The sequence below is a fragment of the Delphinus delphis genome, chromosome 19 (genome assembly GCF_949987515.2).
Source record: "Delphinus delphis chromosome 19, mDelDel1.2, whole genome shotgun sequence".
In the NCBI taxonomy this organism is placed as follows: Eukaryota; Metazoa; Chordata; class Mammalia; order Artiodactyla; family Delphinidae; genus Delphinus; species Delphinus delphis.
This window is the reverse complement of record NC_082701.1, coordinates 12970542-12994063: the sequence shown is the minus strand read 5'-3', so window position 1 is coordinate 12994063 and position 23522 is coordinate 12970542. Positions and strand designations below refer to the sequence as shown.

The 23522-nt window shown below is 46.0% G+C and overlaps 1 protein-coding gene and 1 non-coding gene across 3 annotated transcripts in view; one reads left to right on the top strand and one right to left on the bottom strand.

Moving 5' to 3' along the window:
- The window catches only part of FOXK2 (forkhead box K2), a 67885-nt gene extending 44818 nt beyond the window's left edge, over positions 1 to 23067 (bottom strand). The window contains exon 1 of one of the 2 annotated variants that reach the window (XM_059997643.1): positions 22620 to 23067. In XM_059997643.1, coding sequence (XP_059853626.1) covers positions 22620 to 23032 — 413 coding nt within the window. In that variant the 5' untranslated portion in view covers positions 23033 to 23067. The remainder of the gene's footprint in view (positions 1 to 22619) is intronic. The other variant, XM_059997642.1, reaches the window with a different exon arrangement.
- Positions 10978 to 11050, top strand: TRNAG-ACC (transfer RNA glycine (anticodon ACC)). The gene has a single exon. It is a non-coding gene; the product is annotated as a tRNA-Gly (tRNA).
- Positions 23068 to 23522: the final 455 nt, after the last annotated feature.

Here is a 23522-nt window from a genome sequence, read left to right as displayed (position 1 = left end):
AACTCAACGGTGCTACATGTCACTTTTAATAAACAGAAAGAACATTTAAAAACAGAAATGTGCATCTGACACAGGAACAGCAATTGTAAGAATCTACTAATTCAAAATTCAATCACAGTATTGTTCATAGCAAAAACAGTGAATCTAAATGTTGAACCACAAGGGATGATAAGGTAATTCACAGCACGTCCAACAGAAGAAAGCTCATGCAGCATGTTTTAAGAGTTAACACCATGAAAAAAAGTAGCTGAGTGAAAAGAGGAGACAAAAATCCTATCTATAAAGGGAGCCTCTACTATTTAAAAAACAAATTTAAACCTATTCATTGAATAATGCACATATGTTTTGTGCCAACAGTGGCTATCTACGGATGGTGAGATTACAGGTAATTTTTCCTAACCCTTTTAATGGTTCCAAATGTTCTATTGCAAGCATTATGTTATATTATTTTAAAATTTACAATATTTCAAAATAAACTTAATTTGATCTTTTAAACTCTAGCCCACAGCCCCACTCAGCTGTGTGCTGGAGGTCCGCCCTCAAACACATGCCCAGAGCATGACGCACGAAGAGCCTTCTGCAGCAACTGCTAAGTTTTATACGCTTTTTCCTGGAGAGTGCTTTTTAACCTCAGGTGCCTATCAGAAGCTGCTGGAGAGGTTTTCCAAAGTATACACACACACACACATCCCTCCCACTGTCCCCTCCGCCAGTCTCTGCAGGGAAAGGGAGGGTCCAAGCACCATTTTTCAAAAGACCCCCATATGACGGTAATGCGTACCCCTGGTAAAGAGCCAAAGGTGGGAACGAACAAAGTTGGACATTTGGCACCACCTCACAGCCCATCCCAGTAAGGGGCTGAGTCAACTAGGGCTCCCGCTTCGCCTGCAGAGCAGGGCTTACTCAGGTTCTAAGCACCAAGTAGGGCCAACACATCACCAAAATGATAGTAATGAGGCCAGTGAGGGGTGCGAGGCAGAGGGAGGGAGCAAAGGCGGCGGCCGGGGAGCATAAGGGCTGAGAATCCCGAACCTGGGCAGGGCACTCTGACCACAGGCCCCACAAGTCTGAGCGACAAGCTCAGCTTCCACTGCACATCCTATCTGCTCCCCAAATGCTATGTTTTTGGCTGATGTCAAAATTGGAAAGGCCAAAGAAACCTGTGCCTTAATAATAAATCCTGGGGATTTACCAGTGCCTCAAATTCAACAGGTCCAAAACGAAATCCAGCCACTCCCCATCGGTTAGGGCAGCACTAAGGTGTAGGTTTACTCCTGGGACCTCCCCGCCCCCGCAGCATGTGCTGCCCTCTGACAGGACCCGGTCCTGTTGAGGTGCTGGTCTCAGCACCCTGTCCACTACAGCCTGTGGCCCACGCAGAACCAACCAGTATGCTTCCACCTCTTCTCATGTTTTGAAACAGGTGACCTCCTGGGAGCACCAGGCTAGATCCTTCCCCTCCCTTCAGCCATGAGGGAACTCAGGTCCATGGGAAAGCAGGAAGAGCCTAAGGACATCACCACCGAGAAAGACACAGGAGACAGTGGGGAATGGAGACATCACAGGCCCTGAGTAGCACCTGAGACCACCTCAGTCCCTCCTCCTCCATAGTGGAGCTTCTGCTTCAACTAGCTTGAATTCCAGCACTCCGCAGGTCAAAGGGGGCCCAGGACAAGAAATACACAGAACAAAGAAAGGACAGTGAAAACTATAGGACAAAAAAACCAAACCAAAACAAAAAAAACTATAGGACAATACCAGAAAAACCACCAGACTAGAACATTAATGCCAGAAGGAAAAACATAAAGGGCATATACGTAAGCCAGAAGATCTGTGTTATCCTCTTGGACAGGGCTTAGCACCTGCTCTGTCTCCCATGTGCTCAGACTAGTCAATGGCAGCAGCCAGAACCATTAACTAGAGCCTAGAGGTCTGTCTGCCTGATGCCCACACCCCCCTCACTCCCGCGAGCTGCACCATACAGTATCCCTGCTCCCTCCCTCCTTGCAAGAGCACCTATAGTTGCCAGCTTACCCACATGCTCTTGCAGTCAGGTAGAGCCATGAATTCCAGTGCTAAGCAAGAAGATGCACAGGAAGTGCCTGGGACTCCAGGAAGTGCTCACCCTGCTGCCTGGAATGCAGAGGTAACGCTGGAATGCTGGCCATCAAACACTACAAAGACAAGAGCCATAGTAAATTCATATTTTTAAAATGAGAGAGAGGGACTTCCCTGGTGGCGGAGTGGTTAAGAATCCACCTGCCAATGCAGGGGACATGGGTTCGAGCCCTGGTCTGGGAAGATCCCACATGCCGAGGAGCCACTCGGCTACTGAAGCCCCGTGCGCCACAACTACTGAAACCCTCTTCCCTAGAGCCCGTGCTCCGCAACAAGAGAAGCCATGGCAACGAGAAGCCCGCACACTGCAACGAAGAGTAGCCCCTGCTCGCCGCAACTAGAGAAAGTCCACGCACAGCAACAAAGACCCAACGCAGCCACCCCACCACAAAAAATAAATTAAAATAAAAAAATAAAATGAAAGAGAAATACACTTCCATGGGTACAAAATCCCTCATCCATAATTCTGAAATCACCAAAGTCTGGGTTTTTTTGTTATTCATTTGGCCACAGAGCCTGATCTGAAAGCGGCAATGTACATGTTTCTCTGCAGAAACAGGATATGACTGAGGGGTAGCACTGCCCAGCCTTTGCAGGAGACCCCAGGAGCTGATTTATACTTAAGCACTGGGTCACCCTTCTACAATCCCAAAGCATTCGGAATTCCAAAAGATTTCTGCCCCGCAGGCCTGTGCAAGGATCTTTTTAAGGCGCTGCTAGCTTCTGTCTAGTCACGAGCAGCAAAACCTAGGCCTGGCTCTGCATCCATCTCCAGGCCCCCTCTTCTCAAGTGCAGCACCTAACCCTAATCCCCCACCCCCACCCCACCGCTGTGTAGTCATGATCGTCCTGCTCAGACCACCAGAGCTCCCTGGCTGACGAAGGACAAACTCCTGGGCAGGCAGGGTACTCCCTAGCCTCAGGCCCCATGCCCATCAGTCCACACACGGAGCTTTCTAGACTGTGCCTTACTCCAACTACCCCCAGCCTCCCTGTCCCCCACATGCTCCCTCCCACCAAGGCAGGGCCACATCTTCTTGGCCCTCGCATCATAGCCCTGCCTGAAGAAGCTCAACTGCTGGGCCCTCGAAAAGCCAAGGAGTTTCCTCGTGGATTCTTGTTTATTGTGAGGGAGAGACTTGAGATCAGAGAGGCAACATTTACTATAGTTTAAAGTACTGGGGACTTCCCTGGTGGCACAGCGGTTGGGAATGTGCCTGCCAATGCAGGGGACACGCGTTCCATCCCTGGTCCGGGAGTATCCCACGTGCTGTGGAGTGGCTGTGCCGCAACTACTGAGCCTGTGCTCTGGAGCCCACGAGCCACAGCTGCTGAGGCCCGTGTGCCTGGAGCCCGTGCTCTGCAACGGGAGAAGCCCCAGTGGTGAGAGGCCCCCGCACCACCAATGAGGCGTAGCCCCCACTCGCCGCAACTAGAGAAAGCCCGCGCGCAGCAATGAAGACCCAAAGCAGCCAAAAATTAATTAATTTATTGATTGATTAATTAATAAAACTGCCCATGCTCAAGCTCCAGTCCAGGTTAACTAAATCAGAGTTTCTAGGGGTGAGGCTTGAGTATCAGTGTTTTAAAACAAAAAAAGTACTGACCTCTCTAAACTGGAGGTGCCCTGAGGCCCTGCCCCTGCTTTGCTCCCCATCTGAAGCCCCCTGGGCCCACCCCAACCAGAGAAAGGGCAGGTACCCAGACACCTAAAAAAGGCACAGTTACTACACGGAAGGAGAAGAGTGACCTTGAACTGTCCAAAGTACAGATGCCAACAACAGACAGGATGGTCTGGGGCAAAATCAGGAAAAGTAATCCCTCTTTCCTTTCAAACATGGAAAGAAAGCTTTCTTTGCCTATGTCCACAGATAAAAACTTTAACACAAGCCCAACAAATAAACAATTTATTTTTGATGAATCGGATTTTCCTTGCTAGCAATCAGAAAGTTAGATCTAAAGAATAAAATCCCCATCAGACTGCCCTATGAAGGCAATGCAAACAGAACACAGAAATTTCAACACGTGGGGGCCATGTAACATTTATGCCAATAACTGACTTCACGTTACTTCCTATTCCTCCTTTAGAGCAGGAGGGCAATCCTCACATCGCTGAGAATTGGAGATTATTTTTAAAATACTCATTCCTAAGAGCTGACAAGCAGTGACATCATCTACTGATGGGCACAGATGCCACAATCTGTGGACACAGCCTATTCTACGAACAAGACACACGTAGCATTTCAAAGCGAGACTAAATGTTCTTCCATGTCAAAAGAGTATTACAAAATAAGCAAATATTCACCTATATCATCACAGGTCTTCAGCCTATTATATGACATACACAGGCCACTTCACAGTCACAAGGCAGGTCTAGAAGTCACAGGGAGTGCAATTCACTTGCTGCAGAATATGAATAACTAATATGCCTAAAGAACACATTAATCTAAATCAGACTAGTCAACTTTTAGATGCAACAGTTTCATATTAAACAGAAACATATGCTCATTACAGTAATTTTTTAAAAAAGGAAAACAGCAATGTCAACCCATGATGCCCTTTTTTTTTTTTTTTGCGGTTCGCAGGCCTCTCACTGTTGTGGCCTCTCAATGTTATGCCCATTTGAAGATAAGCATTCTTACCATCTTAATGCTGTTTTAAAGGCAGATATGCATCAAGTATGCCACACACATACACATACACGATGGAATTACACCACACACTGTTCTTTAACTTTTCCTGCTGAATACGAGACTTCCTTTCTATGTGAATAAACACACTTCAATGACTATATAGTATTTCCCTGGCCATGAGTAATTTACATATCTAAATGCAAAAAACAGATTAGAGAAATCAGTGCTATTAAAAAGCTTATTTTATTATTAGAGAAATGCAAATCAAAACTACAATGAGGTATCACCTCACACCAGTCAGAATGGCCATCATCAAAAAGTCTACAAATGGACTTCTCTGGTGGCACAGTGGTTAAGAATCCGCCTGCCAATGCAGGGGACACAGGTTCGAGCCCTGGTCCAGGAAGATCCCACATGCCGCAGAGCATCTAAGCCGGTGCGCCACAACTACTGCAACCCGCGTGCCTAGAGCCTGTGCTCTGCAACAAAGAGAAGCCACTGCAATGAGAAGCCCACACACCACAACAAAGAGTAGCCCCCGCTTGCCGCAACTAGAGAAAGCCCACGCACAGCCACGAAGACCCAACGCAGCCAAAAAATACATTAAAAAAAAAAAAGTCTACAAATGATAAATGCTGGAGAGGATGTGGAGAAAAGGGAACCCTCCTACACTGTTGGTGGGAATGTATATCGGTGCAGCCACTATGGAGAAGAGTATGGAGGTTCCTTAAAAAACTGAAAATAGAGTTATCATATTATTTGGCAATCCCACTCTGGATCCTACGGGGCATATATCTGGAGAAAACTCTAATTCGAAAAGATACATGCAGCCTAATGTTCACTGCAGCACTATTTACAATAGCCAAGACATGGAAGCAACCACTGACAGATGAACGGATAAAGAAGATGTGGTATATGTATACGATGGAATATTACTCAGCCATAAAAAAGAATGAAACCTGGCCATTTACAGCAACATGGATGGACCTAGATATTATCATACTAAGTGAAGTAAGTCAGAGAAAGACAAATATCGTAACACTTATATGTGGAATCTAAAAATTATGCAAATGAACTTATTCACAAAACACAGACTCACAGACATAAAGAACAAACTTATGAAAAAAAAAAAGAACAAACTTATGGTTACCAAAGGGGAAAAGGGTTGGGGAGGGATAAATTAGGAGCTTGGGATTAACAGATACACACTACTATATATGAATAACAAGGTCCAACTGCATGGCACAGGGAACTAGACTCAGTATCTTTTTTTTTTTTTTTTTTTTTGGTGCGGTACGCGGGCCTCTCACTGTTGTGGCCTCTCCCATTACGGAGCACAGGCTCTGGACACGCAGGCTCAGCAGCCATGGCTCACGGGCCTAGCCACTCCACGGCATGTGGGATCTTCCTGGACCGGGGCACGAACCCGTGTCCCCTGCATTGGCAGGCAGACTCTCAACCACTGCGCCACCAGGGAAGCCCCCTAGATTCAGTATCTTATGATACCCTATAATGGAAAAGAATCTGAAAAAGTACATATATATATATATCTGAACCACTTTGCTATACATCAGAAACTAACAGCACTGTAAACCCACTATAGTTCAATTTTTTTTAAAAAAAAAGAGCAAAAATAAATAAATTGAATAAACATCTTATTGGATTAAAAAAAAAAAGCCAATTTTAGATTGACTTGTAGAGTTCCCCATCTTCCAACCAATGGCTTTTTCTTGGCCTTGAGTAAAGCTTAGGGCTTTAAAACACTGGCAAGAAAACTGCATGTGGGTTCGAATCTCAGCTCTGCCATTTCCAACCTATGCAACTTTGGGTTAATACCTCCAAACCTCAACTCTCAACTGGAATAGGGATAGGAATCAACTCAACAGAACTCACAGAGCAAATGAGAGCAGAAGCTGCAGGTTGGTGCCCCACAGCCTCCATTCCATCCTCGGTACCATCTATATGTAAGAACTTCACCCTTTCCCACTGGCCTACACATGGCAACATTTGAAAACATCTGTAATAACTTAAATGCAAAATTATTTCTTACTTTATGCAAAACATCCTGCAGGTACTAAGAAACATTTAACAAAATCACTATTATGATCTTAACTTTTTTCTAAGGGATTTTAAAGAAAATGAATCAACTTCACACAGTGTTAAGACTCCTGAAGAAATTTCATAACTTCTGATTCAAAGTATAGACCCTAACAAATTACTAAGAATAGCCAAGACATACTTATTGGAAGTGAATGAGAGTGTGACTTTCATGTCATTTTGCACTCAAGGTAATTTAGAAATTTTGTCGCACTCTATTTCACTTTTTAAAAAATGAGACAATAAGTTTGATTTTATTCAAATATTGTCATATCTCTAAATGCGAGGAAATCAACTGGACTATTTCATACTCAGTGAAAAATGAGAATTAAAAGAATTAAAAATTTCACTGGCAAGAACTAATCAATCAGGGTGATATCAGCAAAATGGCTCAGTAGGAAGCTCCAAGCTCTCTTCCCCCACAACACACACACAGAAAAACAAGCAGAAACGGTCAGAACCAATTTGTGGAAAACCCTGCAAAGCAGTCAGAAATCTGTAACCACTAAGTGCTGAATTGAGAAAGAGGTACTGGAAGGTAGGAAAGTTTTAGAATTTGCTACCCCTGTCCATCCCCTCTGCAGGGCAGCAGCAGACTTGGTCTTAAAGCATAAATGGTCTTAAAGTGAAGCAGCCTGGGTTGCCAATGTGGGACTGTTTCCCTGGTCCTAGGGAGCAGAGCATATCTTAGGACAATTTACTGCATATGTCTGCTCCAACCCGTCTGAGGGCTACCTGAAGGACTGACATAGGCACCTCTGTGTTTTGCCTACTTCAGAACTCAGGCTGAAAAAGCTTGAAAACACTGAAAATCAAATCTGCCCCAGAGCAGAAGGCAAAAGATTACAGTCCAAATACACAATACACTGCCTAAGGGCAAAAGCTGGGGAGAGTTTTCCTGGGAAATTAGGACATTCAAAAGTAACAGTGCAGGGGGTAGAGGGGGACTCCGAATTGTACTAAATACTTTGCATATTGTCTGATTAAATACAAACAGATGGGGTGGGGGGAGTAACAGTGCATGCTGGGAAATTAAGAAAGCCACACAGATACCCAGCGCAAGATGCATGCTCATGTAAGACCTGAGAAGACCCTGGGCTTTCACCTTCGGCTGATCCCCAAGCACAGTGCAAACCTGACCAAAAGTTGAAGGAGGGCCCAGGCACAGAGACAACTTTCAAAGACTGGAAGATGGGAGAGCTCCTGGTGCTCAAGGAAAACTCTGTCAAAACACCAGCTGAGGGACTTCCCTGGCAGTCCAGTGGTTAAGACTCCATGCTTCCACTCAAGGGGTCATGGGTTTGATCCCTGGTCGGGGATCTAGAATCCCACATGCCACAGCCAAAAAAAAAAAGAAAAACCAAACAACAACAACAAAAACCCCCACCAACTGAACACAAGCCATGAAATAGGACTTCAGGGATCACTTTGTCAATGAATACAGTCTTTGCAATAGCAGTCTGAGAAAATCACTAGGCAAAAAGGAGTCCTGTAGCCTTCAACAAATGAAAAACAGCAACCCCTAGGGAAGGAGGAAAATCTGATTTTCAGAACTATTACAACAGTCAAATGTCCGGTTTTCAACAACAAAGAAATTACAAGGCACACAAAGAAACAGGAAAGTATGACTCAAAGGAACAAAATTAATTAACAGAAATCATCTCTGAAGAAGGTGAGAGACAGGACTTGCTAGATAAAGACTTTAAAACAACTGTGTTAAGTATGCTGCTCAAAGAACTAAAGGAAAACACAAAGAACTAAAGGAAATCAGGAAAACGACGTATTGACAAAAATGGAATATCAATAAAGAATACAAAGTATAAGAAGGAACCCAACAAAGCCTGGAGCTGAAAAGTATAGTAACTGAAAAAATTCACTACAGGGGTCCAACAGTATATTTGAGCAGGCAGAAGAATGAATCAGCAAACTTAAAAGATAGGACCACTGAAATGATCAAGTTTGAGGAGCAGAAAGAAAAAAGACTGAACACAGCCCAAAGGACTCATGGGACATCAACGAGCAGACCAACATACACATTTTGGGAGTCCCAAAAGAAGAGGGAAAAAGATAGAAAGAATATTTGAAAAAAAATCATGGCAGAAAATGTCCCAATTTTGATGAAAGGGCATGAACCTACAAATCCAAAACACTCAACAAAGTCCAAGTAGGATAAACTCAGAGGTCCCACACTGAAACATTATAATTAAACCATCAAAAGACAAAGAAAGAATCTTGAAAGTAGCAAGAGAGAAGTAACATGTTATATACAAGCACTCTCAATAAGGTTAACAGCTGATTTCTTATCAGAGACCACAGAGGCCAGAAGACAGTGGAATGACACTTAAAAACAAAACAAACAAACAACAAAAAAAACTGTCGACCTACCAAGAATTATATCCAGCAAAACTGTCCTTCAAAAACAAGGAAGAAATTAAGACATTCCTCAATAAACAAAAGTTGAGGGAGTTTGTTAACACTAGACCTGCCCTACAAGAAAGGTTAGAGGGTGTCCTTCAGGTTGAAATGAAAGACCAGTAAACAATGACTCAAAGTCATACAAAGAAAAAGAGATTTCCAGTGAAGATAAACACATAAGAAAACATAAAAATTAGTATTGTGACTATGGTTTGTAACTCCACTTTCCTACAGGATTCAAAAAACAAATGGGGCTTCCCTGGTGGCGCAGTGGTTGGAAGTCCACCTGCTAATGCAGGGGACGCGGGTTCGCGCCCTGGTCCAGGAGGATCCCACATGCTGCAGAGCGGCTGGGCCCATGAGCCATGGCCACTGGGCCTGCAATTCCGGAGCCTGTGCTCTGCAACGGGCAAGGCCACAACAGTGAGAGGCCCGCATACTGCAAAAAAAAACCCAGAAAAACAAATGCATAAAAATAATTATAAATCTGAGAGTTCCCTGGCAGTCCAGGTTAGGACTCGGCACTTTCACTGCTGTGGCCCCGGGTTCAATGCCCAGTCAGGGAACTAAGATCCTGGAAAATGCAAAACGCAACCCAAAAAAAAAAAAAAAAACATCTATGTTATTTGGCACATATGTATGAAGATGTAATTTGTGACAAAACATAAAAGGGAGAAAGAGGAACTGTATAGGAGTAGAGTTTTTGTTTTTGAAGTTGATATCAATTCAAAATAGACTGTTTTAAATTTAGGATATTAAATGTAACCCACATGGTAACCATAAAGAAAATATCTTAAAAATACACTCAAAAGGAATTGAGAAGATAAAACAGTTGACTACAAAAAAATCAACTGAACATAAAAGAAGGCAGTTAGGGAGGAAATGAGGAACCAAAAAACTCTTAAGACGTTGAAAATAAAACAAATAGCAGAGTCCTTCCTTATCAGTAATTACTTTAAATGTAAATGGATTAAACTCTCCAATCAAAATACTTGAGACAAGAAATTTAAGATGTTTTCTTTAGAGAATATTAATATTCATTCATCAACTCTCCTGAGTCAGGCAAAGGCAATCCATACAACAACCCCATGAAGTCGATTCAGTAATATCCATATTTACAGAAGAGGACCCTGAGGTTAAGAGATTAAATAGCTCAGCCACAGGGGGAGGGGCTCTTGCCTTCCCTTGGCCAAAGTGACATTATGACAGTGTTTCAGTAGCCTGATGAGCATACAGTGCCTGCCTTAGTCATTCTCAGCCCACCCTCAACCCTTCCTACATGGAGAGGTTTGTGGAGAATAACACAGAGAGGGGAATAACAAGCAACCTCTGGGATGTGATTCTTAAGTGAAGCCCCTGGAAAGCTGCCCTCCAAAGAACAGAAAGGAGACCTAGGCTGATCCAGAGCTACCTAGGGATACTGGACACCAGGAGGTGAGGGATGCTCAACCAGCCTTCTCAGTTGAGCTCCACCTCAACCTACAGACAATGCAATGACTCACAGAGGCTTAGTCAGATGCCCAAAGTTAATCTGCAGCCAAGCCAGGATGCTGTTCCAACAGCATGAGGTGTCCTCCAACAACTCTAACCAAGGCTTGGCGCACTACTTTAACAAATAATGGCGTAAGTATACAAGCCAGTCACAAATAAAAGCGGTCAAATAATCGTCATTCCCAAAATACTAAAATCACTTTAAAAATTATTTATACGGACTTCCCTGGTGGTCCAGCGGTTAAGACTCTGCTCTACCAATGCAGGGGGCCCAGGTTCCATCCCTGGTCAGGGAACTAGATCCTGCATGCCGCAACTAAAAGATCCTGTGTGCCCGCAACTAAAAGATCCTGCATACCGCAACAAAGATCTCGCACCTGGCAACAAAGATCCTGCGTGCCACAACTGAGACCAAGAAATAAATAAATAAATATTTTAAAAATTTATTTATAAAAGTAAAGCTCTTCCCATTAGAGGTACACAGGAAAAGAAACCCTAAACATTGAATGCCTGGTTACTAGGAACCCACAGATGTTATAAAGAACTAGATATTTTTCAAAACTGTGACTAACAGATAAATTTGCATCAATGAGAAAATGAACACTCTGAAAGACAACTTTTAAGAGAGAACAAAATAAAAGATCAATGGAAAATAAAGTATAACTTTCAGAGGTGGGGCAGGAGTTGGGGTTAAAGTTGGACCACCTCATTAGGACAAGGACACGCTCTGGACTGGGCAATCCCAGAAGGATCTCCCCAGACCTCTGCAAAAGTCCTAAGCCAGAAGAACCACTAGGAGACTGGCCCTCCTCCAGCCTAAGGCACGAGGCCATAGGAGCCAGGATCTGTGCACCTGCTCTGTGGGAGAAGTGAAGACATATTTGCAGGGATGTAGGCAAGACTAGATCCACCTTGTCTAGCATGGAGCAACACTGAAGAAAAGAAAACTGCATGGTCTGACTTGCTCCTGGAACAGGTCTACAGAAGTTACCCTGCAGCATGACAACCGTTATATGATCAATGCACATCATCAAGGACATTTTTATTCAACTACAGGAAATTCTGTCCACATGTATCCAGGCTTCCCCTGACCCCCTCCATGTATCAATCAACTTTAACTTTAAAAAACATATATACAAAACCAAAAAGCCCACTTAGGATGGTCCACCATCAATATAAACAAGAAGACAAGTGCAGGGAATTGTAGAATCAAAGAGTGAATTTAATTTTATTTATAACTGTTCTAAACTGTTTCCTTTGGTGCAATATCTATCAAACACAAACCTTGCAGCCTACAAACAAATTCACCAACAGACACTTGAGTCCTTATCAGGTTCCTGGCACTACTCAAGGTCACAGGCCACAGTCCCGGTAAGTGTACAACCTGAGGATGAATGAGCCCAGCCCACAGAACACTTGAGTGCCAAGGTACAGGATATGAGCAGCGTTTAAAACACATGTGGGCAAGTCCAGAAGGAGACTAGGCAAAATGGGAACACAAGACTCAAGGAGGAACCAGAATGGACAGTTTACATTTAAACCACATCTTCCTCCACCCAGCTCAAACAGCTGTAAAACTGATGCTCATAAACCTAACATCCTCCAAAAGTTTAGAAGTGGCAAAAACATAGTATTTTTAATACATCACTTATGCACTCAAAATGCTATTACAGTCTGAAAAAGACCAGAAAAACACAACAGTCTCCAACCTACTTGTTTAGGGTTTTCTGTATCCCATCTGTTCAAGAGTCAAAAGATGAGTTTCATACTGCCGATTACTGGTGACTAAATACTATGAGAAAATGGCATCTGACAGCAGTCTTTCACAGTGTGGTTGTAGTGACACTAATTCACACTCCCTCACACCATCAGTTCGTTTTCCAGGAGAACCAAGACCACAGAAAACTGGAACAACTCCACTAAGACAACTCAATGTTCTTCTCATTAACCGTAAATGCTTGTGAAGTAATTTGACCAACCTAACTAAAGCCACTGGATATGCCTGAGCGCACATATTCCAAGGGGGAGAACATCAGGCTACTCCCCAAAGTACTAAGGCCAATCTCCTTACAACCCAGGTTAAGATTTAGGATTGCTTCCTGTGAGCATCCTTGCAAAGCTGCAAAGAGAAAGATTCTATGCCAGGCCTCTCCACCTCAGGCTTCGTTTCAGAAAGGCACCTGCCACTGAATTAGAAACAAACGCTTTGGTACTTTAAAGGTTTTAAATAGGTACCATTTGTAAGTTATTAAAATTCACCATCTATGGGGTTAAGAATAACATCCCACTGTTACTGACTGCTAAGATCACTGTGCTCCAGGGGTCTCCACCGTCCTACCACTGATGCTTGGGGCAGGATCATCCTGCTGTGTATCGCATTATTTTTGGCAGCATCCCTGGCCCCAGCCCACTAGAGGCCAGTTGCACCCCCTCCCAATCGTACCAACCTAACATGTCTCCAGAGATTGCCGAATATTCTGGGGAAGGGAAGGGTACCCCAATGAGAACCACTGTTGTACTCTGATACCTTTTACTGGATAAGATAAGATACAGAAGCACTCTGCAAATGACAAACGGCAGCAAAAGCCAAATAATGTCTAAAATCCCTATGGAATTCTCAGCAGGGCACCAAACATATACTCCAGAAACTGAGGCATGCTAGGAAAGGGAGCTTCCTACGAGGTACTTTCTAATCTCCCTGCAGCCACTTCCGGGGATGATGGCAGTAACACTTTGTCATGGTGCTCAAGCTGCTTCAAATCAAAGACATGGCAATGTGTGCCGCCTTCAACGTGCCCTGGTGTACTGTGTTTCATTAGCAAATTCAAAAAATCCTCATTATAAGCTAAGACCAGGGATTTCCCTGGTGGCATAGTGGTTAAGAATCCGCCTGCCGGGCTTCCCTGGTGGCGCAGTTGTTGAGAGTCAGCCTGCCGATGCAGGGGACGCGGGTTCGTGCCCCAGTCCAGGAGGATCCTACATGCCACGGAGCGGCTGGGCCCATGGGCCATGGCCGCTGAGCCTGCGCGTCCGGAGCCTGTGCTCCGCAGCGGGAGAGGCCACAACAGTGAGGAGAGGCCCGCGTATCGCAAAAAAAAAAAAAGAATCCGCCTGCCAATGCAGGGGACACGGTCTTCGAGCCCTGGTCTGGGAAGATCCCACATGCTGCGGAACAACTAAGCCCATGCACCACAACTACAGAGCCTGTGCTCTAGAGCCCGTGAGGCACAACTACTGAGCCCGTGTGCCAAAACTACTGAGCCCACACGCCTAGAGCTGGTGCTCCACAACAAGAGAAGCCACTGTAACGAGAAGTCCGCGCACTGCAACGAAGAGTAGCATCCGCTCGCCGCAACGAGAGAAAGCTTGCGCACAGCAACGAAGACCCAACGCAGCCAAAAATAAATTTATTTTTTAAAAAAAAACTAGGACCAGAAGTGTGGGAGCTGACTTACTGTATTATCGTTAAGATATTGTAAACTCTCCAAAACCCAGACATAAAAGAAAACATGAGCTACACAAAAATGTTAAACAGATAAGAATACTATCCAAAATGCTAATTGCTTTGGCTAAAAGCTTCCTTATTTTAGAAATCCTCTTTTCTTCATTTAAAACACAAAAAAACCTTTCTCCTCAGCAAAGCAAGAATCGTTGAATTTTCACAGTGGAAAAACTTGCTACTGTTACTGAGGCTGCTGCCTCGTCTTGTGGAATATTTCCACCAATTATGCATGAAGCTATGCTGTGCTTCTGCAACTGTGTATCTAGATGAGACCTGCTGATGAACAGGGTACCATAAATGGGGGAGCCACACCTGACTAGAATCATGACACTAAATGATCAACATTTGAGAATATTCAAGTAACAGTAATGTCCTAAATCAGCAGCCAACAGGCACATGTATGTTATTTTTTTTTAAGATTTTTTTTGACGTGGACCATTTTTAAAGTCTATATTGAATGTTACAATATTGCTTCTGTTTTATGTCTTGGTTTTTTGGCCCTGAGGCATGTGGGATCTTAGCTCCCTGATCAAGGATTGAACCTGCACCCCCCTCGTTAGAAGGTGAAGTCTTAAACCACTGGACTGCAGGGAAGTCCCTGCACATGTATATTATATATGTACCAAGTGATGATGGATCTGTGCCATTACCAGGGGGTACAAAAACGTGTAGGACCTGGTCCCCACCTTGGAGGACCAGCAGGGGAGAAAGTCAAACAAGAAGACAAGTTCCAGCACAAGGTGATGAGGAGGGAACGTTCTGCCTCACCCAGCTTGACAGCGGAAAGTGTTGCTGACAGGCTAGTCCCAAGAATGGGCTCCATGACCTATCCCTCCTAGGGGGTCCACAGCACTTTGAATGTCTGAAAAGCACACGGCTGACATTCGAGGGCTGCAGGGGAGCCCAGCTTCAGGTCCTCACTGCCTCTAAGAAAGAGACCATGGCCCAAGTTTCAAAAGTATATGGGGGAACTTCCCTGGTGGCACAGTGGTTAAGAATCCACCTGCCAATGCAGGGGACACGGGTTCAAGTCCTGGTCCGGGAAGATCCCACATGCCACGGAGCAACTAAGCCCGTGTGCCACAACTACTGAGGCTGCGCTCTAGCGCCCACATGTTGCAACTACTGAAGCCCACGCGCCTCGAGCCCATGCCCCGCAACAAGAGAAGCCACTGCAATGAGAAGCTTGCGCACCGCAACGAACAGTAGCCCCCGCTCGCCGCAACTTGAGAAAGCTTGCGCACAGCAACGAAGACCCAACGCCGACAAACGTACATACATACATACGTACATACATAAATAAATAAAAAAATTTTAGAAAGTAAACGTGGTTTGTGGGACTTCCCTGGTGGCGCAGTGGATTAAGACTCTGCTCTCCCAATGCAGGGGGCCCGGGTTCGACCCTTGGTCAGGGAACTAGATCCCACATGCATGCCACAACTAAGAGTTTGCATGCTGCAACTAAGGAGCCCGCCTGCCACAACTAAGGAGTCGGCAAGCCGCAACTAAGGAGCCCACCTGCCACAACTAACACCTGGCGCAACAAAATAAATAAATGAGAAATAATTTCTTTAAAAAAGTGTATGCGGGGGCTTCCCTGGTGGCTCAGTGGTTGAGAGTCCGCCTGCCGATGCGGGGCACACGGGTTCGTGCCCCGGTCCGGGAGGATCCCACATGCCGCGGAGCAGCTGGGCCCGTGAGCCATGGCCGCTGAGCCTGCACGTCCGGAGCCTGTGCTCCGCAGTGGGAAAGGCCACAGCAGTGAGAGGCCCACATACCGCAAAAAAAAAAAAGTGTATGCGGTTCATTACACTTCAATAAAAAGGCAATTTTAAAAAGAAAAACAGTATACTGTAAATTGCAAAGTTCTTCGACTGGACAGAGAAGCCATCCTTCATTTACAAAATGAGTTTGGCCAATGGCATTAATGAACAAGAATCCTTCATATCAGACGGCAAACAGGACATGACTTTTAACCAGTTCCTTTTCCTGACTTTGCCCCCAAGGCAGAGGCACTTTTCCTTTCCCCCTGAAACTGGGAAGGTTTGTGGTGAAGCCGACATACTGGAGTGGAGGAGAACCAGAACAGAGGCTCTGGGAGAGAGGGCACCCCCAGACAGACCTCTCGTAGCCTGGCGTGCTGGACGACACCATCCTCGTCCCATGGCCTGGCTTTATCCTCAGGTCCTGGCAGCGAAAAGACAACTTTTCCCAGCTGAAGAAATTTCAAACTTTGCTCACTGTTCCCAGAGGCTCTTGATCAATTTACTGCACACACGTGTGCATGTGTGTGGAGCTATGAGCAAGTTGGAGAGTGCTGGCCCCTTGAGGACATTTTCACCCCCATGTCATATTTTCTGTCACGTTAGATCTCCATAGGCCCCTCCACACCAGGACACTGTGATAGATAAAATACAAGCAGCCCCTGATGTCTAACAAGGGCAAGGGCACAGGCATGGTGCTAACCGTGCCACACAATGTCAGTTATTATCCCTGTTAAAAGTAAGAGAACTAAAACTCAGGTTAAGCGGCAGGGCTGGAATTTGACTCCAGTCCGTCCAGCCCCAAAGCCCATCCTTGCCTTCTCCTGATACAGTTAGCTGGCACACAAATGACCACTACAGGTGACAGGTCCCACCATGTACGCTTGTTTTCAAATTCTGTTAGAAATTAAAATTATTTAAAATCTAACCATCTTAAACTATTCCTTAAGTAAACATTAAAATGAATAGACTGAGCTTTACCACTAGAAGAACTACTAAACACCAGGTAAAGTGCAAGTAAGCTGGTTACTGGGTTATTTTTAACTTAGTCAAGTAACAATCATGCTAAAATAGCTGCACTGTGTTCCCAATGTCTACAAATCAGTGATAATAAAAACGTATTTCAATTTGCCAAATGAATATATATTGTAGCTTTTTAAAAAAATACATAGTGGTCATTAAAAGCAATTAATTTGTAAACTGAGCACTTTCCGAAGTGTAAAGCACCTCCGCTGCTCTGCTATGGATCTGCCATTACGTGTCGCCCACTTCTGGGTCCTGGACTCCAGCCATCCTAGACCCCAGATCTTAGCTCTGCCTACAGCTGGTCAGTCTCAGGTCATAAAATGAAGGTGTTTCAGCCAACCCTGCAGCCCTGAAACAAAAAAACACGCCAGACCTCACTAGTGGCTCTGCTTAGGTCTTCTCAGAAGACAACTTCGGGACTTCCCTGGTAGCACAGTGGTTAAGAATCCGCCTGGCAACGTAGGGGACACAGGTTCAAGCCCTGGTCCGGGAAGATCCCACATGCCATGGAGCAACTAAGCCCGTGCACCACAACTACTGAGCTCATGTGCCACAACTACTGAAGCCCATGAGCCTAGAGCCCGTGCTCCACAAGAGAAGCCACCACAATGAGAAGCCCGCACACCACAACAAAGAGTAGCCCCCGCTCTCCAAAACTAGAGGAAGTCCGCGCACAGCAACAAAGACCCAACGCAGCGTTAAATAAATAAAAGAAGACACCCTCATTTTGGTGGGAATGCAAACTGGTACAGCCACTATGGAGCACAGTATGGAGGTTCCTTAAAAAACTGAAAATAGAGCTACCATATGAGCTAGCAATCCCACTCCTGGGCATATATCCTGAGAAAACCATAATTCGAAAAGATACATGCACCCCAGTGTTCACTGCAGCACTATTCACAATAGCCAGGACATGGAAGCAACCTAAATGTCCGTCAACAGAGGAATGGTTAAAGAAGATGTGGTACATATATACAATGGAATATTACTCAGCCATAAAAGAAGAACAAAATAATGCCATTTGCAGCAACATGGATGGACCTAGAGACTCTCATACTGAGCGAAGTAAGTCAGACAGAGGAAGACAAATATCATATGATATTGCTTATATGTAGAATCTAAAAAAAGGCTACAAATGAACTTATCTACAAAACCTAAATAGAGTTACAGATGTAGAAAATAAACTTATGGTTATGGTGGGGGTGTGTAAAGGTAGGGGAGGGATAAATTGGAAGACTGGGATTGACACATACACACTACTATATATAAAATAGATAACTAATAAGGACCTACTGTATAGCACAAGAAACTCTTACTCAATACTCTGTAATGGCCTATATTAGGAAAAGAATTTAAGAAAGAGTGGATATATGTAATTGTGTAACAGGTTCACTTTACTGCAACTAACAAAACATTGTAAATCAATTATACTCCAATAAAAATTTTTAAAAAAGAAGACACCCTCATTTTATCATCTCCTACTGGGAACTCTAACCTCCACACCTCATCTGTGTCCATTCTTTGGGCCTCAGCTACATCTCTCAGTGGTTCCCCCACCCACTTCACCCTGGTGATCCACATGGTTTCTACTCCTTCTAACCCTAATATCGCCTCTGCCCTCCTTAGAATATCCACACACACCCCCTCACAAACACTTCTTACACCCCCACTCCCTCCTCTCTCTCTTCACCCCGGAGTCCCACACCCCATCTCCTTCCTCATCCTCCAAAACATCCTAATCACCAAGCCCATGGCTTCCCATGGAGGGTGACACTGCAGGTCACTGTCCTTTTCCTGAGGCTCTCCTCTCTTGGCACTCCCCTTCTTATTTCCTTCTTCCTGGTACTGGTATTCTCTGGGAAACTTGGTTCTGCCCAATCCCTTTTATCTAAGCAGGACCGAGTCACTGTGAGATCCTTCAGTTCTCTTCTTGGAGTCTTCACCTGCGAAGCTCCAGAAGCCACTGTCTGCTCAGCTTTCTCCTGTCCTCACCTTAGAGGATGCTACCTGTGATTTAGTGAGGAAGTCTTCAAGTGTGACATTACCAAACTTCATCTGCAAGATAAAACATGCCACATAAGAAAGAGGAGGTTTGCTGTATCACCAACCCATAGGCAGTTAATTCAGCATAGAAACAGGGTCACTTTCTAAATAAACACAACTGCAGTTCTGCATGTTAAATATCTTTGGGCAATAGTAAATTCAACTTGTTCTATTTATGCTTGGCTATTAGATATTTAGGATCTTACTGATCGAAAAATACATCAAATTCACTTGACATTTCAAAGTATAAACAACTGTTAAAGAGTTGTTTATTTTTATTTATAAATTATGCTTAGTTTGCTACCATGGCCACAAGAAGAGCAACAGCAGCAAAACCAGACATTCCTGCCCAACAGATCTTCCTGAAACACTTTACTGCTCACTCAGGCGCCAGACCAGGTCCTTAGACAAACAAGGACCCTGTCCTCAAAGAGAACATTCTTCATTCTCTCGTTGACCACTGTGAAAATGCTCCCCCACCAGGCCCAGGCAAACATCATGCTCCACAAACCTGTCCCCAAAGTCCTTTCCAGCCTGAATTCTATCTCTCCAGTGCCAGGATGCTGGCCCAGCCACACCTGCAAGGTCACTCTACCTGCCCACTTCAGGAGCCCGGCCCAGGTGGCCCAGGGCTCCCCCACCTAGACCACTCCACAGACCACCTCCCCCCCGAGTCCCAATAACACCTGAACCTCCAACAAGTCAGACGCTCCTGGGGAGGAAAAAGTTGCATCTCTGTACACACAGCCCTGCATACTTGGCCAAAAACCAAGGATTTTTGGAAATCACTTGTTTTCTGGAAAAGCACACACTATGGCACTCTTGTACATATTCAGCTCAAACCCCCGCCCCCGCAACATACACACTCACGTACGGGTCCTCACTAGGCATGGAACTTACCAACCACCATGGAGAAGGTGCTTGTACTCAGATCTTACCCAAACCATTTAAAATACTCACGACACCAACATACAGGATCACACTCCTCATTTTCCTCTATTCCTCCCAAATTAATACTTTAGTATTTTAATAAAATAGTGAACCATACTTTAAGCCTAAAGTGTTTATATACTCTTCCAAGTTCTCTGTATATAAACTTTTAATACTAACTACAAAATTTAAGTTCATTTTAAAATTGGAATAAAGTCATTTTTATTCAAATAAGAGAGCAACCATAGGCTGTCATATTTTTAAAACTCCTCAGTGATTTTTCAATTCAGTAAGCAAGTGTGAAACAAACAGTAAGAATACTTATTAACCTCTGGGGACTTCCCTGGTGGTCCAGTGGTTAAAACTCTGCACTTCCACTGCAGGAGGCGTGGGTACAACCCCTGGTCAGGGAACTAAGATCCCGCATGCATTAGGCGTGGCCAAAAAGAAAAAAAATTTCAACCTCTGCGTGATCACTCTAAGTTACATTTGCTTTTAAACTTTCACAATTTAATTTTTTTAATGTTAAAAAGAACTTGGAACATAAAACTGAGATTAATTTCAAGAAAAAGATTTTTAAAACAATTTCTCTGCATTTAGCTAGCACCAATCGTCTTTACACAGTTTTTTTCCTATAACCTGTATCTATGATCACCCTACACCAACTTGGAAACAATGCCTTACAAAAAGGGAGGTGCTGCAAAATCCTAACAGTTATCCACTCATCTCACACTGTAAAACTGCCAAAACCCCTTCCATGAAAAAAACCACTCCCCTCTGTCAGTATGGGCAGAGGTTCCCAGGCCCAGAAGTCCAGGGCTGGTGGTAGGCTTGGTGGTCCACTGTACACTAGCTGGAGATGAAGGCCAGAGACCCCGCATCTACCCATCACCTTTTTTTGTTTTGTTTTGTTTTTTGTTGTTGTTGGTTTTCTTTTTTTGGTCCCTGCCACGTGGCACGTGGGATCTTAGCTCCCCAGGATGAAACCCGCACCCCCTGCATTGGAAGCGTGGAGTCTTAACCCCTGGACTACCAGGGAAGTCCCCCCATCGCCCTTCTTACTCATCTCCTCTGAAAGCCTCACTCCACTCCTCAAAAGTCTGAATTCTGCTCCCTCGCAGAAAAATCAATTTATTTCCATGTTTGGTATGTCAACGCAAATGGTTTTGGCTGAATGGTAATAACAGAATTTTCTTTAAAAACCTCAAAGTCCTCAGAGTAAAAATATAATGCCCTTTGCTGTGATGCCAAGTTATTTGTAAACAACAAACCATCAAATTAAAAAGCTGCCATCAGGTCCCTACTATCGATTTTATGCAATCTATAGTACAAATACACACAAACAGCGTTCTGGTTTGAAAAATAACGTTCCCATCAAGATTTAAGGAACCAGCTGGTGCAGCTTTCCAGGCTAAACAGTAACACAGCACCCACATACAAAAGTGAAGAAATAAAGAAAAGCAAGAGCTCTTATCACCATCTCCAACAACTGAAAGCAGTCAAAAATTCCAGTTTATGGAGAAAGGTTCTACTTGGAATAATCTAGAAAGCCCCTGAGGAATAACTAGCACTTCCTAGAGAGCAAATTTGTTTTTCAAGCAGACTAAATGATAACTTCACAAAACCACAGAACCAAGCTGAACTGCTTTGTAGCAGGATTGACAGTTCCTCAAGAAGCTCACTTAATTATACTCTATAACACGTTATAAAAATTTCTAAATAATTGATTTTTTAAAAAGTATGTTGAAAGTATCTAGTTTTCCAACATTTTAAGGTTCAGAGCACAGATTTAAAAATCCATCATGCTTCAAGAGCTTTCAATTTTTAGGCTACAAAAAGCACAATGAGAAAACGAAGTCCTTTCAGCTTAAAAAACACACGCTTGAAATAATACACTACTGAAAACGTGTAGAACAAAAAGAAAGTAACAGATAACCCAACGGCAGTTAAGAAGACACAGATTTTTGTTTTGAGCAGTTCCACCAACCAGAGTTTTACATTTCTATTCCATACTACCTACATGCTAGTTACGAAAATTATATGCGAACTCCCAGAACACACAGAGTACCCCAGAAAACCTCAGCCCACGTGGACAGCTGCCTGAGCCTCCAGCTTTGGATAGGTGAGGATGGGGGTCCCGAGCAGGAATTGTAGTCTGTGTTCCGGTCGTGGGTACGGTGGATGAGGTCGGGACATTGGGGTCATGGACTGGGATCCGGTCGGGATGATGGGATCTGGGTCTGGTTCTGGCCGTAGAAAGAACGAACCCAGATGTCGGGATCTAGGTCCTGGTTGGGAAGATGGACAAGGGCTTGGGGTCGGAATGGGGCTCCGAGTCTGGGTCCTGACTGTGTCCTACTCGTGTATAGGTCCAGGCGGGGATCGCTGGCCGGGGACTGGGTCCTGTAGGTGGGGGCAGCAGATCCCGGGGGGGTGGTCAGGACCCAAATCTGGGTCCTCCTGGTCGTGGGTGGGGGTAGGGGGGTCGTGGATCGCGAGTCGGTGGTCCGGGTCGGGGTAGAGGTCGTGGTCTGGGTTCCGGTCCCGCCGGCCAGGCCGCACCCCCGTCCGCCCGCCCCCCCCGGCCCGGGCCCCACTCACACGCGCGGCAGCTGCAGTGGCGGCGCCCCGCGCCTTTGGAACACGCCGTCCACGAACACGCCATTCTTGCCGAGGCAGCGCAGGTAGAAGTCGCCGCCCGCGTCGGGCCCGGGCTGCGCCGACGGCTCCGGGGCCGCCCCGCCATGGCCGCCGCCGCCCGGGGGCGTGAAGATCTCGAGGTGGCGCCGCGAGATGAAGCTCGAGTGGCCCATGCTCACGTCCACCGAGCCCTGCGACGAGTTGCGCCCGATGGTCACCGAGCGCTTCTTCATCAGGTACTCGAACTCGCGGCCCTCGAGGCGCGCCACGGCCCAGCCGCCCGGCGGGGATCCGCCGCCCGCGCCCCCGCCGCCCCCGGCGCCGCCGCCCGCGGGAGGCCCGCCCGCGCCCGGGAGCGCCGCGGCCGCCGCCATGGGCCTGCGAGGGCCCGGGCCGCCTTCCGCCGCCGCCACGGAGCTGAGGGCCGAGCGAGGCCGCCGGCCGGCGAGCGACGAGCGGCGGCGAGGGGCGGGACACGCGCGGCGCGCCGCGGGCCGGCGCCGGGCCCGTGACTGACGGCGGCACCCGCCTATAGCGGCGGTGCACGGCAGTGGGGCTACCAGAGGCTGGTCAATGGAGAGGCACGCCGGCCGTGCGCCCGCACGTCGGCCGCGGCGCCCGACGCAGGCGCGGCTTCTGGCGGCCTGGAAAACGCGGTACGGAGCAGGGCGGCCTTGGAGCCGCCGAGCCGACGCACGGAGCCGCGCAGAGAGGGGAACCAGGACGGGGCGGGGGCGGGGGCCGGGCCGGGGTCAAGGTCGGCGGGGGCAGGGGGCGGGGGCCCGCACACTCCGCACCGGCCCGGTGGTTTGCCGCTGCCGTCACGCGCGCATCCTCAAGCGTGGCCGGAGCCTGCCTCGTGTT